The sequence below is a fragment of the Osmia bicornis genome, chromosome 10 (assembly GCF_907164935.1).
Source record: "Osmia bicornis bicornis chromosome 10, iOsmBic2.1, whole genome shotgun sequence".
Taxonomy (NCBI): Eukaryota; Metazoa; Arthropoda; class Insecta; order Hymenoptera; family Megachilidae; genus Osmia; species Osmia bicornis.
Window position 1 is genome coordinate 5,159,074 of NC_060225.1, and position 14,973 is coordinate 5,174,046.

At 31.9% G+C, this 14,973-nt stretch overlaps 4 protein-coding genes and 1 long non-coding RNA gene across 11 annotated transcripts; 2 read left to right on the forward strand and 3 right to left on the reverse strand.

Annotated features, from left to right (window-relative positions):
- Positions 1–8: 8 nt before the first annotated feature.
- Positions 9–7,045, reverse strand: LOC114873878 (low-density lipoprotein receptor-related protein 6). Of its 3 annotated transcripts, none has more exons than XM_029182637.2 (11): positions 6,808–7,045; positions 6,581–6,707; positions 5,421–6,446; positions 4,426–5,356; positions 4,067–4,351; positions 3,697–3,977; positions 3,365–3,616; positions 2,437–3,292; positions 2,130–2,365; positions 1,530–2,042; positions 9–1,472 (listed from the first exon to the last, which is right to left on the reverse strand). In XM_029182637.2, the coding sequence occupies exons 2-11, from the start codon at positions 6,645–6,647 to the stop codon at positions 1,099–1,101; spliced, it is 4,821 nt and encodes a 1,606-aa protein (XP_029038470.2). In that variant the 5' UTR covers positions 6,648–6,707; positions 6,808–7,045; the 3' UTR covers positions 9–1,098. The 3 variants fall into 3 exon arrangements, with proteins under 3 accessions (XP_029038470.2, XP_029038471.2, XP_046143284.1); XM_029182638.2 differs by lacking the exon at positions 6,808–7,045 and adding an exon at positions 6,708–6,784 and having other exon boundaries at positions 6,581–6,600; XM_046287328.1 differs by lacking the exon at positions 6,808–7,045 and having other exon boundaries at positions 6,581–6,801.
- A 236-nt stretch (positions 7,046–7,281) lies between these two features.
- LOC114873882 (guanine nucleotide-binding protein subunit beta-like protein 1) lies at positions 7,282–8,714 on the forward strand. The gene is made up of 5 exons (XM_029182643.2): positions 7,282–7,355; positions 7,518–7,674; positions 7,769–7,947; positions 8,018–8,336; positions 8,406–8,714. Exons 2-5 carry the CDS (start codon positions 7,531–7,533, stop codon positions 8,706–8,708), a joined length of 945 nt encoding a protein of 314 aa, XP_029038476.1. The 5' UTR covers positions 7,282–7,355; positions 7,518–7,530; the 3' UTR covers positions 8,709–8,714.
- On the reverse strand, positions 7,965–8,694 carry LOC114873885. Its single transcript, XR_003789007.1, has 3 exons — positions 8,612–8,694; positions 8,255–8,343; positions 7,965–8,031 (listed from the first exon to the last, which is right to left on the reverse strand). It is a non-coding gene; the product is annotated as an uncharacterized LOC114873885 (long non-coding RNA).
- A 44-nt stretch (positions 8,715–8,758) lies between the features above and the next one.
- On the forward strand, positions 8,759–10,344 carry LOC114873884 (NADH dehydrogenase (ubiquinone) complex I, assembly factor 6). The gene is made up of 4 exons (XM_029182648.2): positions 8,759–9,043; positions 9,176–9,398; positions 9,519–9,914; positions 9,996–10,344. The coding sequence occupies exons 1-4, from the start codon at positions 8,925–8,927 to the stop codon at positions 10,173–10,175; spliced, it is 918 nt and encodes a 305-aa protein (XP_029038481.1). The 5' UTR covers positions 8,759–8,924; the 3' UTR covers positions 10,176–10,344.
- On the reverse strand, positions 10,324–13,014 carry LOC114873879 (rab5 GDP/GTP exchange factor). Of its 5 annotated transcripts, none has more exons than XM_029182640.2 (9): positions 12,718–13,014; positions 12,536–12,634; positions 12,150–12,407; positions 11,841–11,970; positions 11,676–11,785; positions 11,350–11,606; positions 11,144–11,275; positions 10,827–11,072; positions 10,324–10,754 (listed from the first exon to the last, which is right to left on the reverse strand). In XM_029182640.2, exons 1-9 carry the CDS (start codon positions 12,860–12,862, stop codon positions 10,365–10,367), a joined length of 1,767 nt encoding a protein of 588 aa, XP_029038473.1. In that variant the 5' UTR covers positions 12,863–13,014; the 3' UTR covers positions 10,324–10,364. The 5 variants fall into 5 exon arrangements, with proteins under 5 accessions (XP_029038473.1, XP_046143379.1, XP_029038472.1 ...); XM_046287423.1 differs by having other exon boundaries at positions 12,536–12,651; XM_029182639.2 differs by having other exon boundaries at positions 11,676–11,773; positions 12,536–12,651; positions 12,718–13,013.
- Between the last annotated feature and the right edge of the window lie 1,959 nt (positions 13,015–14,973).

The window sequence follows — 14,973 nt, forward strand, 5'->3', positions numbered from 1 at the left end:
GTATCGTATAAAATATGTAACAAAAGTTTTATTCCTTTATACAATTATACTACATATGACAATACATTTTTTGTTGTAAATGTAAAAAAAATATAGAAGAATTATTTCAGTCTTTAATGCCAAACAAGGACAATAATTGAATAATTTCCTCGAGTCTTGTGTAATGGCAGTGCGAGGTAAAAAACCATTCTCGTAATCGTAATACGTTTTATATTATACATTTTGTATGATAATGTACAATATAAACCAACTTATACAGGTTGCACCAAGTTATTCCCAACAAAATACGAAAAGATATTTTATAGATAAAAATAAGAAAAAATGTTGTATGATGAACTCAAGTGACAAAAGACCAGTCCTCTGCAATAGTTGTTTAAATTTGTTTATAACCGACCTTTATATACCATTTTTCTTCATATTTTTATTTGTAGAATAAACTGCTGGGAATCACCCGGACATCTTGCATATATATATGTACAAATATATTTGAATTTTGAATTTAATTTACTAAATATCCTACATATTTTATGGCACAGTCCGTTACGAATTGCAGGAACTGTATTACTTTGCATTTTATGTAATTATCTGATAATTGTAACATAACTTTTCCTACTTTCGTTAATTCTTATAGAATAATGCAAATAAATACAGAAATTTAAGTATTTTTTAATTAGACGATTCATTACTATTATTTTGATTTCATTCTCGTTAGAAATAATTTTCAATTCTTTTTAGCTATCTTAAAAAATGTTAAACTATTATTACACTTATTACTGTAATTTGTTATACAAATCTGATATGTTTTGGTTGTAAATTTCAAATTTACATAATTAAATTCTCCTGTATAATTATGCATACTTATATTGCTAGAATAAATTTTATATATTTAAAAAACCTAAAAAATAGTATTGATACAAAAAAACTTTTTCTTAAACAACTTATATATGTCTTAACGGCTAAAAATCATATACAGTTTTTATACATTGTTACAATATTTACAGCGTTTTCGAGGCACAATGGTATATAATAATTGTTTCCAAGAATGAATAGAAAACATTGATTCTTTGGAAAATAAGATCCTAAAAGGTTTTAATGAGTTTAAGGAACAGGAGAAGGGGGTGGTGGAAGAGGACTAAAATATGTTGAAGATCTGGAACTAGGGGATGGAGGGCAACTAATCCCTGCATCGCTCTGATAAACAGATCTTGGGGTAGGAGGAGGAGGATAAGGTTCACTTTCATACCGATATCTTGCTGGATAATTGGTATCCGACTCGTCACAAACATCTGTACTGCATGGCGTCGGAGGGGGTGGTTGATTTATGCTTCTGTAATGTCTATAAGGTTTATACCTCGATGCATTACTGCTTGAACATCTAGTAGAGTTGGCTGTTGTTGCTGGACTCGGAGGTGGGTTCAATGTTTCTTGCGGATAACCCCCCGCAGAACTACCACGGGTTGAACTCGATGCCCCTTAAATAACAATTCAGATTAGTATTTTATTACACTAATTATAAGAAAGAAACTTACCAGTTATATGACTTCGGTCATAACTTGATCCAATACTACTCCCATTCAACATTGACATTCTTACAGTCTCCATTCCCATTTTTAAATCTTTTCTACAGTTTTTCTGTGCAAACATTGGTTTCACTAATCTTGTTGGCTTTGGCGATAAAGGATCACCAGCTGAATCATGTAATATATCTGGTAATTCCTCGTTATTTATAAATTTTCTTCTGCAGTAATAAAATCCGGAAGCAATTGTAGCGATTGTTACAATTAATCCGATAGGTACAATAATGACATAGGTGATTTTTCCAGGTTCTAATGAATTATTTTCTTGACGAGGATTATTTGCAGGTGTACACGCTGATGCATGTTCGTCGCTACCATCGGCACAATCATCCCAACCATCACAAAGTGCAGAACCAGAGATACAAACGCGGTTCCCGATACACTGAAATTGACCAGGACGGCAGCAATGAGCTTCGTCGAGACCGTCGTGACACTGAGCTGTTCCGTCGCATACCCAAGCCATATCTAAAATATTTAATAATATCTTATACATATACATTATATTCATTATTTTTAATTTTCCTTAAATTTGTATTTCAATCTTTTTATTACCAATGCAATGACCACTTTGACATTTGAATTGTTCACGACTACAAGCTGGACAACCTAATTCGTCACTTCCATCAGGACAATCCGTTTGACCGTCACATTTCCATGTTGCAGGTATACAATCTTTTGCTACGGTAGAACTAGGAGCAGCACAAGTAAAATGATCCGATCCACAAGCTGGAGCAGCTCTACATGTCTTTTCATCTTCAGATAAAACCAATGACTTTGGACAAGAACATCTGTAAATAACATCATATTTTATTAGAAAATTTATATCAACAACGTGTGAAAGAAAATATTTTAATGTTACCTAGAAGAAGTGGTTCCAATACAAAAATGAGAACATCCACCGTGATCACGAAAGGGGCTACAAATGTGTGTTTTCATCACATCTTCTTGTGGAGTATTTATTGTAATTAGATCTGTAAGTACTTTGTTCATAATTATTTTTCTTCCGCTTCCAAATTTATTAACACGTTCCAGGTTTGATGTTTCTCTATCGAACCAATAAACGTAATCAAAAAATACAGATAAATAAACAGTTGATCCTTTTCCAATAGGAGAAACCAAAACCCTTCTATTATTTCCATCGAAGTCGGCGCATTCAATCTGATTTCCATGTACCCAGTATACGATATTTGAAGCGGCATCAACCGCGATACCTGTCGGTGCTTCAAGATCAGTTGCTACTACAACTCTTTCTTTTCCGTCCATTTTGCTACGCATTATTCTCATCTTTCTTCCAACATCTGTCCAAAAGAGTAGTCTCTTTTCTGAATGTATCGCAATATTTCTTGGTTTTTCTCCATCACCTTTAACTACAACGCCCAAAGCGGAACCATTATCAAGTTTTGTAACATTAATCGCATCGTTTACAGCACAAGACCAGAATAACAGTCTTCCCAAGGAATCTATAGCAAGATCGACGGGGTGTCCGGAATTTCCAGAAACCATTATGCTAGAGTGGGTTTTATTTTCCAATGTTTTTCTGATAGACAAAGTTCGACCATCGATCCAATAAATGTGTTGAGTTATAGGATCGAATTCTATGGATCGTACATTCTTTAGACCTTGAATCCGCAGAACTACATCTGGACAATCATTAGTATCGGGAAGAAAACGATAAATTGCATTGCGCAAACTATACATCATGAAATTCTTTGGTCCTATAAATGAAATAATAAATTACTACATTTAAAAATGATAATTAATATTATAAGGAATTTAAATATACCAACCAATACAAGTTTCGTTGTCTTCCCCCAAATTATAATGAGTAGGGCAATCGCATTTAACAGAATTAGATATACTTTCATTTTCTCCAGGCAAAGCTATACAAAGATGGCTGCAATTGCCATTTGTTACTGCGCAAGGATTCCAGCCTGCTTGTCTAGAAGCATGGTAAACTAACAAGTCTGTCACAGATTCTAATTTATTATGTATTTTCACTCTATTTACTCCGGTTGTTTTATTAGCTTTCTCTATGTCGCCTGTTGATTAAAAGAATAAGAAAATAATATTAGAAAACAAAATGGAAATTCATTATAAATATTAATTATTTTTTTAATACCTGTATTCCAATCTGTCCAATAAATATAATCTTGATATTGAGTAATACTGAACGGATACACGATATTTTGTGTTATAACCGCATTTCTTTTTCTCGTGTGTAAATCAAAACTATCGATGGCAGGAGTTGATAAATCTGCCCAATACAATTTCCGTGCTGAATGGTCGATTGTTAGACCATTTGCTTTTCCGATATTAGAAAGTATTACCTCACGATTGGTACCATCTAAGAAAGATCTTTCTATGCTTCCAGAATTTCCCCATTCAGTCCAATACATATAGCTTGTAAATAAAACAAAAGATTAATTTTTTAAGCTTCCGAATTAAGATGTTTTGAAAATTTAATTGAAAAATTAATATAGGATAATTACCCTCTTCTTGGATCGAGAGCCAAGCATCTAGGTTCAATGATATTACTCCAAATAAGAACTTTCCTACTACAACCTTTTAATCGAACCATCTCTATTCTTCGAGTACCAGTATCGCTCCAATATAAATTATGAGCAATCCAATCAATTGCCAATCCTTCAGGTGTTTCTAAGCCAAGATCAACAACTCGTTCCATATCGGAACCATTTATAAAAGCCCTCGTGATTGTTTTTAACTTAACATCTGTCCAATAAATACGATTGTCTGCTATATTAAAATCCAAGGCGCTAGTGCAAATAACAAACATGTATGATAAACATTTAATACAATAAACATTATCGTTTGTAAATATAAAATTTACCTTGCATCTCTAACACCAGTCAATGGAATGATGTTGTCATTATTTGCATTTTCGATACTAATTCTCCCAATGTTCCCTTTTCTTGCGAATAACATAAATGCATCAGGAACGACGCAAGTTTTTTTATCTTTCGTTAGCTCGTATCCAATTTGACAAGCGCATACATATTTATTTTCTGGTCGATTTAAGCATAAATGACTACAACCACCGTTATTTTTTACACAAGGATTTGTACCATTTACTTTTCCTAAATGAACCGCTTTCAAACCCATGACATTTGGAACCTGATCAACGATTACTTCCCTTTCACCGCCTGTAAGTTTATGCGCCCTATCCACGCTTCGTCTTTGCCAGTCAGTCCAGTATAAATAATCTCCTAACAGACTCAATCCAAAAAGATGCGGAAGATTATCTGTAATCACTTCTCTCCTATCTGTCCCATCCATATTGCACACTTCAATTTTGTCCGTCTTCGCGTCGCACCAATAAATTTTCCATCTTGCAAGATCTAATGCAATTCCATTCGGCCAAACAATATCTTTAGTTACTAAAAGGGTACGTTCCGTTCCATCAAGATTACTACGCTCTATTTTCGGTCGTTTCTCGTTCCAATCTGTCCAAAACATCCATCCATGCTCCGGAGCTAAAGCGATCGCTCTAGGTTCAATTAGATCCTCATTTATTAACACCTTTCTACTTGTACCATTCAATCGAGCCACTTCTATTCGATCTGTTCCTGTATCAGTCCAATAAAGATTCCTAGCTAGCCAATCAACAGCTATCCCATCAGGATTCCCCACTTCGGTAGTTATAATATTTTCTTGATTAGTACCGTCCAATGAAGCTCTGCGTATCGCACGAGCTTCTTCGTCGGTCCAGTAAAGCATCTCTTGTACAGGATCAAAATCTATTGCTATTGCATGTTTAATTCCTGGAAGAAATTATTATTAGTTATTTCCATAGCAGTCATAATATTATGATATAAAAAGATATACCTGTTAATGGTAGTACAAAATTGGTATAATCAGGAGAATCCAATGATATTCGACAAATTTCGTTTCTTTGAACTATTAATAGTAATTCTTCTGGCCCTTCCGCACATGTTAAGTTGTCCACCAATTTAACGCCTGTTGGACAGGCGCAAGTATATCCAGGTTCTGTCATACTTAAAAGACACAAATGCGAACAGTTTCCGTTATTTTTTTCACACGGATGATTACCGCGTGGTTGTCTCCTAATATCCCAAACTTCTATATCACCAGGGATATATTCTCCGTGTAACAATTCTCTAGGATGCGCTTGATATTGTCGCACATCGTACGAATGTACACACCATGTTTTCCAATCGGTCCAATATAATTTGTGATCAAAAAATGTCACCGCGAAAGGATAATCTAATCCTTGCTCTACCACTTTCCGTCTGTTCTTTCCATAATAATCCATTACCGCGATAAATTTCAGTCTTCCATCTACCCAATAAACCAATTCATTTTCATAATCTACGGTTAGACCGTTCGGCCAAAATATATCATCGGAAATGATCACTTCTCTCGTCGACGGATCGCCGTTCATCGCGGCTCTTTCTATTTTAGGTACATCACCCCAATCTGTCCAAAATAGTATGCTCCTCATTGGCACAAGAGCAATAGCTCTCGGTTGATAAATATCAGTCCAAAAAAGGACTTTTCTGTGACGTCCATCGATGCTGGTCACTTCTATTCTGTTCTTTTCTCCATCTGTCCAATATAATTTTCCTGTATACCAATCGCAGGCTAAACCATCCGGAGAGATTAAACTAGAATTTACTACAATTGTTCTTTCACCCATGTGCGTCCCATTCGTTTGAACACATTGAATTATTTCTAAACCACTATCCGACCAACATACCAAATCGTGCTCAAAATAAAAATCTATGGCTGCACCTTCGGAGAGATCTTTTATAATAGTAGTTACTTTGTTAGTACGAGAGGCATTTGCCATTTTAATATCCTTCTGTGTGACAAAGAGAAGCGTTGGCGATCCTAAAAATAGTAATTCGTACTGTGAAAATGTTTCTGCATTATAACAAAGTTTTCAATTAGTTTATAAGACGAAAAAATGAATGGAACATGGGTGGATGTTGAAATAATATTTCGAATGAAAGAATATTACTTACCATCAGAGAAGAGAACAAGTCTGAAAAAACACGCAGTCAAGATAATTATTAAACTGATAATAGCCATTCTAAGCCAAAATGAAGTTCCCTCCGTAACCTTACATTTTCATTTGACAATGGAGCTTACCTGGAACATAATCAAACATAATGTTACGTGAACTGTGCAACTATATGTTTCATTTATTATGAACAATACACCAGTTTACAATCAGTTGGTGGATACATACAAATGATTACTGTATGTATACATTCATGTACAATGTAAATTTTTCTTGATTAGGAAGGAAATACAGAGGAAGGAGCCTCCCACCAATCGTTTTCAATCTTGGGAGTCGGCGTATAACTACAGAGAACACCCCTCTTTAGGAGGGCCTCCTATAGTCCCCGTCGCAAGAAAATATACAACTTGTTTCGCGCATCTCAGCTGCATTCAAGGTTCTTTCACCACCAATGTGGTATCCCTCTACAGCCCCCTTTTCACTTTCTGCTCATACAATGACTATAGATAGTAGAAGACTGGACAGGCCTTTGTTACCGAAGGATGGTCATTTTGAGGGTACGCGGTACCACCGACGAGACGACAGTATCTCGTCGGTACTCAGAAGATGTTACTATCAATGCCATCTAATAAGATACCGGCTAAGTTCAACTATTTTATTATAGTTCAGCCTTGGGTTATTAGATAGCGCTGGCAGTAACTTCTTTTGTGGGAGGGCGCCTCCACCAAGTAAATAGTTGCACGTGGTCAGAATACTGTTGTCAAACATTGTAAAAGGTTCAAAAACATTAATTTACTATCTTTTTAATATATGTAACCTATTAATCAATTTAGATATAACTGAATACACTGTTATTTTTTGTATATGTATTTCTGTACATGTTTATAAATAAATTCCTGGAAGCTGAAGAAATTAATTATATGCAATTGTTATTACAGAAAATTTATTGCAATGGCGATGCTTCCTCCAGATCCAAAATATCTTCTTCGTGGTGATATGGGTTGTATTCATTGTATTCTTTTCCAAGTAACTTCTGATGTAGAAAGTCTTTATGCAGGTACAGCTGCTGGCAATGTTCATATTTGGGATTTAAATGTAAATGAAGCATTTTAATATTGGATTTCTTGCTATAATACATTCCTATTGGGTATTGGATAAACAAATAAAATAATTGTTCCTTCTGTTAAAGACAAATCGAGAGATATATCAGATTAAATCAGAACAGGACTCTTGTTTATGTTTGCAAAGTTTAAGTAACGATAACTTATTTATACAACACAAAAATGGTTTAATAAAGGAATATAAAAGGACAGAAAGTCAATGGGTCCTAAACAAATCGATTGACATAGACTTTTATCATTATTGCAGGTATAAATAAACATATACATACATGTATATAGAAATAAAGCAAGGTAACTCTTTATCATATCCATGGCAGGTTTCAAACATTTTCTGAAAATGAAATACTTGTACCACTCAAGGAATCCACTATTGGACTATTATCTTTAAATACTTTTAATGTAGAATTGAAATTAAATTCTTCAAACTTTGAAAAACTTGGAGAAGTAATGGTGATTAAACCATTGAGAAATGAAAAATTGGTGCTTGTTGGCTATGAAGGAGGAAAGTTAATACTATGGGATATTCGGAACAAAAGTAGTTTAAGTTCTCTTACAATAGAATCCTGCCCAATGTCATTGGATTTTGATACTGTTTTGATGAAAGGTATTATTGGAGGGCCCTCTGATCAAATACAGGTAACAACTGAAAAAACAAGGAATGATTTAAAAAAGAACAAATTATATAAATAGATTTTTAATTTATAGATATTTAATTTATCATCTAATCATTCATTGCATGATAAAAGCAAGATAATTCTAAAAAATCCTGGCACTTCTGTGATTACAATAAGACCGGATGCTAAAATTGTAGCAGTCGGAGGATGGGATAGCAGAGTTAGAATATTTTCTTGGAAAAGTTTAAAACCACTGGCTGTTTTAAACCAACATAAGGATACTGTACACGATATTACCTTTTCTACACAAAAAATGAAAACTTATGATGATAAGTATATAATGGCTACAGCTGCAAAAGATGGATATATAGCACTATGGGATATTTATAATTAAATTTAGTAAAAAAATAGAGTAATTAAATTAATTCTTTATAAATAGTCTCGGTAAATGATTGTAAAACATATTTTTAAAGATTTAAAAATAACCGGTACTTTGTAAAACAGTATTTATGTACTTCGTTTAGTTGATTCTACATAAAATATAGGTTAATATCGATTGCAAAGCGTGTTTACATTTTCTCTGTTAGGAAAGATGTTAATGTTTTAAAACATGTTTGTTAAGAGAGGAAAATTACTTTATTTCAAACTAAATATATTATTTCAAACATCAAGATATTTAAGGAATACTCCGAAACAAACGCCGGCTGAATATTGTTTGGAATTAGTTCGGTATGCCACGATCAATGATAATGAATGTTATGATTATTTTAAATATTGTTAATATTACAAAATCAAACTTTATTCATTCTTTTATTGATAAACAAAACGATATATTTTATTTTGTATTGTTAATATTTTCAGAAAAAATGATTATGAAAACTTTTTATGTACATTATTATTACCGCCTGAAATTAGAGCCAGTGCATTTGCAATTCATGCATTCAATGTTGAAGTGGCTCAAGTAAAAGACCAAGTACATGATCATAAAATAGGGGAAATGAGATTAAAATTTTGGACAGATGCACTGAGTAATACGTACAAAGGAAATCCTCCCAAAAGTCCTGTTATGTTAGAATTATATAGGGTAGGATTTTATTTTTCTATCTCTTTAATACATAATTATAATACAATATAATGTTTAGCATGTTATCATAAATATAATACCAATTAAAAGTTGTAATATTTGTAACAAGATTACTTACAGGTTTTACAGAAGTCTCCTCTTTCCAAACATTATTTCAATCGTTTGATTAATGTACGATTAGTGAAACTTTATGATTATTCATTTAATAGCTTGAATGCAATAGAGCAATATGCAGAGCATAGTTCTTCTTCTATCTATTATCTTTTATTGGAAGCACATGGTATAACTAATATTAATGCGGATCATGTTGCAAGTCATATAGGCAAAGCACATGGAATTATTAATTTACTTAGATCAGTTCCTTATAATGCCAAAAAAAGAATCAATATGTTACCACAAGATATTTTAATGAAACACAGTGTTTCTACAGAAGCTGTATTGCAAAGTCAATCAAGCAAAGAACTTAAGGATGTAATACATGAAGTTGCTTCCCATGGAAAACTACATCTAGACGCTGTAAGTATTTTTTTATAACAATACTGCAATAAAAATACATAAACAGAAAAATAATATTCTATCTTTATACTTTATTTTCAGGCAATGTCCCTTAAACATGATATAGGAAAAAAAGCAAATTTGATCTTTTTACCAGTAGTCTGTTTAAACAATTATTTAAACAAATTGAGAAAGGTAGATTTTAATATCTTTGATTCAAAATTACAAAGGAGAGATAATTTACTTCCATTACGTTTGCTCTGGAAAAAATGGGTGCAGTAAAATATCATCTTAGTATTATATAGATAAATTGTGAAATTGAACACTTACTTTAAAATTTCTTCAGAACAGACTTGTAACATCGGAAAAATTTAAGTTATTTATATATTTTACAATGAATACTATAGCATAATCAATTTATCACACTAAATTAAACATTTTTAAAGTTTCATCCAAATAAACTATTCTGTTTTATACATTATGAAAATAATCTGTATAATTTTCACAGTCTGCTTCTACCGAAGTAAAGGATAAATCTCCTGTGCTGCAAGGAATTGTAGGTATATTTGAACCCTGAACAGTAAATCCATGATAATCTTCTTTCTGTGAATCTGTAGTTGAAGATACATTCAGATGTGTAGATACTAGTTCACTTGTAGATTTCTCCGGCTGAATATTAAAATCGCTTTGGGTATCCAAGCTTATAAGACTAGTTTCATCTTCTGCTTTGCTTACATCAAAGCTGTCATCACCAATGAAGGATGGAAAATCAAAAGTAGGAGATGGTGTAACACAATCTTCTATCAAAGAAGTCTTTCCATCAGTTTGTTGCACGGAACTATTAATTGTAGTAGAACAAACCTAAAATCAATTTTTAATTATCACGATTAATTATTTACAGTAAATTTGAATCAATTGTGAATAATAACTTACTTGTGGAATAATTGGAGGTGGTAACTGATAACTTTCGATATCTTCACAGTCTAAATTTGTAGGTAATCTTTGACTATGAATAATCAATAACGGAGTTCTGTTCAAAACTTCATTTACTTCTGATTCTATTTCTTCTTGAAATTGTAACATTTTTTCTTTTAAATTTAGCGCTTCGTTCATTATCTCTGTATTTTTAGCTTTCATCTCGTCAAGGAGTGTTATGTCTTCACACATTAAATGTAAGCTCTACATAAAGAATTTTGATAAATTATGTGGATGATACACAAAGTTATGAAAGGAAGAAATTCAATATATACTTCACACATCATTAAAGCAGATTCCCAAGTATTGGCAGGTACACGTTCTCCAGACATATAAGCATTGAAATCTTTCTCATCCATGTTTAACGACTCGGCTGTTAAATTTTCAATAAAGGATACAGCACAGCACTGAAAGATATTGTACGTTTCTTTAATATTACATTTCTTTTATTCATTTAAGTATTATAAATTTTAGTCTTTACCAGATTTGTAAAGTAATATCCACCTTCTCCAGTCATTAATCTACTTGCGTTACAAAACCTAGTGATAAAATTGATGTTACTTTTAAGACGAGCAGGATTAGCTTTGAGAACAATGAAAATTAACGCTGGAAGAAATTCGTCTGCGGATGCAGGTCCTCCGACAGATTGTTGCAGCATTAAGAATATATTTCGACAGCAATAAATAATACAGGAGAGTTTTTCTTGTGGAGCTTTTGCAGAATCCATATTTAATAAATCTGTAGTAAAAAGTAAGTAACTAAAAATATTCGAAATTAAGATATTAATTTAATACTTCTGGAACAAACCTGTTATGGAAGCATAAACAAGTTCTCTAACTTCAGAACTAGTTTCATGTATCCTACATTCTAAATTTTTTCCACTAACCCAGTTTAATTGTCGAATTCTGTAGAAATATCTTATTATAATGTTAATATAGAATCATATTAACCTTGTTTGTATCTAATACAAACCTGTTTTGAATTGCTAAATCCTTTTCCTCGTCGTTTGTAAAGGGAGGACAAAAGAGGATTCTGTAAAGCAAAGTCATTGCATATCTTTCTACATAATCTAACAATTTTTCTTTAATTTCTGGTGCTATATCTGAAATAATAGTAAAAGATAAAATTCTTTGAGTATCTATAATATGACTTTACATTTTAATTTAATTTAATTTTGAATTACAATAAATTCTTGTTGCATTGCCACTCTTTATATTATTATAGTCCCATAATCGGCAATATAGTGTGAATTTACTGTACTTCAATTGCAATTTCTTATACCTGCATATTTTGCACTATTCTCCAAGCGTTTAGCAAATACTTGATAAAAGTTTTGTGTAATCTCTGAAAGTTCTTCTGTTCTTTTAACATCCTTATTTTGAAGTATGTCAATTATGAAAGAATGCATACACTTTCTAACGTCTTTTTCCACTGGTGTTTTTGCAATCATTGCTATTAGATCACGATTTTCATTCTTGACTTTTTCCAAATCTGAGTTATCTTTCATCAACTCATAAAATAATTCTTGGTATCCCTGTGCTTTTACCAAAAATTATAGCTTTTTGGATAATTCATTTAAATAAATAATAAAATTAATTTCAAACTTGTTTTTTAAATTATAAAACAAAGATTGTAGTAACTTAAAATTAAAGTTAAACATTATATACCTTTTGCAACTGGCTTTCTAAAAGATATATTTAACAATTTATACTTCTTCTCTTGCTGAACTTTTTTCTCTTCATATTTTTGATGACCACTACCAGTACCTTTATTAGAAGCAGCACTAAAACATTAATAACATTAACTACAAGCATTTAATCATTTAATGTAAATCAATCAATTAACGTACAAATCGTATCCTTGTCCATAAGTATTACATTCTGTTTGTGATCTCTGTTTTTGTAAATATTCTCGATGACATTTGCTACAATAACCTTCCCATTCAACATTTCCGTAAAATCCACAACCGTTTTTACACTTAAGGTCGGCTTCATCAATTCTTAGTGAAGGCGTTTTTGTTGAATACATTTTGACTATCTTTTTTATATGTTTTTTGTATAATTTACACTGTATTCATACAATTCATTCATGTCACACTCATGACATACCTCTCTTGACCGTCACGATTTAGTTCCTCATTTTTTCTGTAGAGCGCAGTTCATTCGCAGCTCGCGAATCAGCATATTAAATTGTGTATTAGGTATCAAAAATACAAAAATCAGAAGACAAATAAGAGGAGACAAACAAAGTTGAAGAGGAGATCGGAGTCATGATTTCTGACATCATTTTCACATAGTCTTCAGAAATGCGTAAGCTGAAAATTTATATCCTATTTTGCCGATATACATACGAATTAAATAACATCTTTCTCATTTATTCTGCTTTTATGATGATAATTTATTAAATTCGATTAAGATCTTATGTTTTTTTCTATCTTCTTTTCTATATTTTGGTGCTTTAAATTGAAAAAAGTAATCTTGATTTTATTTCAATATGGCCTCGATAATTTTCAACGAACCATTTCCTTATTTTAGTATTAAAGTTTCGAAGTAATATGAAATTTCTACCAATGGCTATGATTGGTCATCCGTTATGGCGTCTTCTCTTTTCGACCAATCAGATTCGTCGGTTACCGGGTGAAGTGTGCAGAGCGTGGCGCAGTGCATCATTGCTCTTCGAAGCTTCGTCCGTTTTGCACGCGTCTGCAACAGGTAAGATTAAATTATCTTCAAATATTAAATTAAATTGTCTTTCGGGTGTTAGAGGTACAAAAAACAAAAATAAAAGTCGAAGGAAGGTCTAGATTCTTGATTTTTGGCATTAATTCCGCGTTTTCTTCAATAATACGTGAGTTGAAAATTTTTGCTCTTGCCGCGAATACACAATGAGGTTGGAATAGCAGAATCTCAATTAATTTCCCTTTTATATCGTTTATTTCTTAAACATTATTGAATGATTTTAGTATCGTTTCACACAATTTACTGTTTGATATTTAATAACGTTCTTTCTTAAGCATCGTAATATTATGAGATCTGTTCGTCTACCGGCTTCGGTTCGGCTGGGGACGAACATTACCGAATAATACCGAAGCGGTGCCGACCGGTCTTCGTCGGGAAGGAAGGTCTCGCCATTTCTCTCGCGAACGTCGAAGTGACAAGACGTGTTGAGAGCATCCTCCCGTATAGTAATAAGTGAGCATTGTAACTATTAAAACATTTTGCATAAATTATAGTTCGATCGTTTATTATTGTTGATTACATTTTATGTACATAAATTCGTATTCCTTTTTTGTTACAGATATTTGATGGATATTGAAAGGACGCCATGATATGGGTTTGAAATAGAACTTCTTAAGAATTTATTGTTTTAATTTATTCTAATCAATTATTAACATTTATTATCACTTGTCTTTTATTGAGTCGTTGTTAATTGTAAGCATTTTTGGTAATTACTTGCTACCAAAGTCAAGAAAGAAAAGATCAGAGACATTTTTTTTCTTTAACCAATTCATAGAAACAGAATAATTAATTTTTCATTTTATTAAATAATTTCGTCCAGTATTTTAATACATTTGTTTTAAACTAGAACAAAATTGAAATAATTCGTATTCTACTGCAAATGATTGCTTCTCTTCTGCAATTATTAATTATTTTAAACAATCTATTTTTGTTAAATCGTAGTAATTATATTATAATATCCAGTTTTCGATGCAAGTTTAAATTAAAATAGAATCACGTTTTTAAATCACATGCTGTTTAAGCATGATTAATTATTGGATTTTGCTTATTGAAAAGAATTAGATAATTTATAAATTACTACGTAATAGAATTTCCAACAATTTTTAATATGCTTACAATCTTAACATCAAAAATCCACTGCTTTAATAAAATAGTTTATTATATGTATTTAACAATGATTTTTTATTCTTGTAATATTCATTGGAATAATTATCAACAATTATTTAATACATTTTGTTATTACGAGATAATCTAGGATCAATATTCAACTTCAATAATATTCGTGTTCGTTGATATTTCCATTTACACATAACAGTATTTCCTTACCGAATGTTCAATAAGAAGAATGTTGGTTTTGTTTTGTATAT

Coding starts and splice junctions, on each gene's coding strand:
- LOC114873878 (XM_029182637.2), bottom strand. CDS start 6,647: ATGGCTATTATCAGTTTAATAATTATCTTGACTGCGTGTTTTTTCAGA. Junction 6,447..6,580: donor ACTTGTTCTCTTCTCTGATG/GTAAGTAATATT, acceptor TACTATTTTTAG/GATCGCCAACGCTTCTCTTT. Junction 5,357..5,420: donor TTTTGTACTACCATTAACAG/GTATATCTTTTT, acceptor AATTTCTTCCAG/GAATTAAACATGCAATAGCA.
- LOC114873882 (XM_029182643.2), top strand. CDS start 7,531: ATGGCGATGCTTCCTCCAGATCCAAAATATCTTCTTCGTGGTGATATG. Junction 7,675..7,768: donor TTCATATTTGGGATTTAAAT/GTAAATGAAGCA, acceptor CTTCTGTTAAAG/ACAAATCGAGAGATATATCA. Junction 7,948..8,017: donor GACTTTTATCATTATTGCAG/GTATAAATAAAC, acceptor TATCCATGGCAG/GTTTCAAACATTTTCTGAAA.
- LOC114873884 (XM_029182648.2), top strand. CDS start 8,925: ATGTTTGTTAAGAGAGGAAAATTACTTTATTTCAAACTAAATATATTA. Junction 9,044..9,175: donor TATTGTTTGGAATTAGTTCG/GTATGCCACGAT, acceptor TAATATTTTCAG/AAAAAATGATTATGAAAACT. Junction 9,915..9,995: donor GAAAACTACATCTAGACGCT/GTAAGTATTTTT, acceptor CTTTATTTTCAG/GCAATGTCCCTTAAACATGA.
- LOC114873879 (XM_046287423.1), bottom strand. CDS start 12,896: ATGTATTCAACAAAAACGCCTTCACTAAGAATTGATGAAGCCGACCTT. Junction 11,786..11,840: donor GATTTAGCAATTCAAAACAG/GTTTGTATTAGA, acceptor CATTATAATAAG/ATATTTCTACAGAATTCGAC. Junction 10,755..10,826: donor CACCTCCAATTATTCCACAA/GTAAGTTATTAT, acceptor AATTGATTTTAG/GTTTGTTCTACTACAATTAA.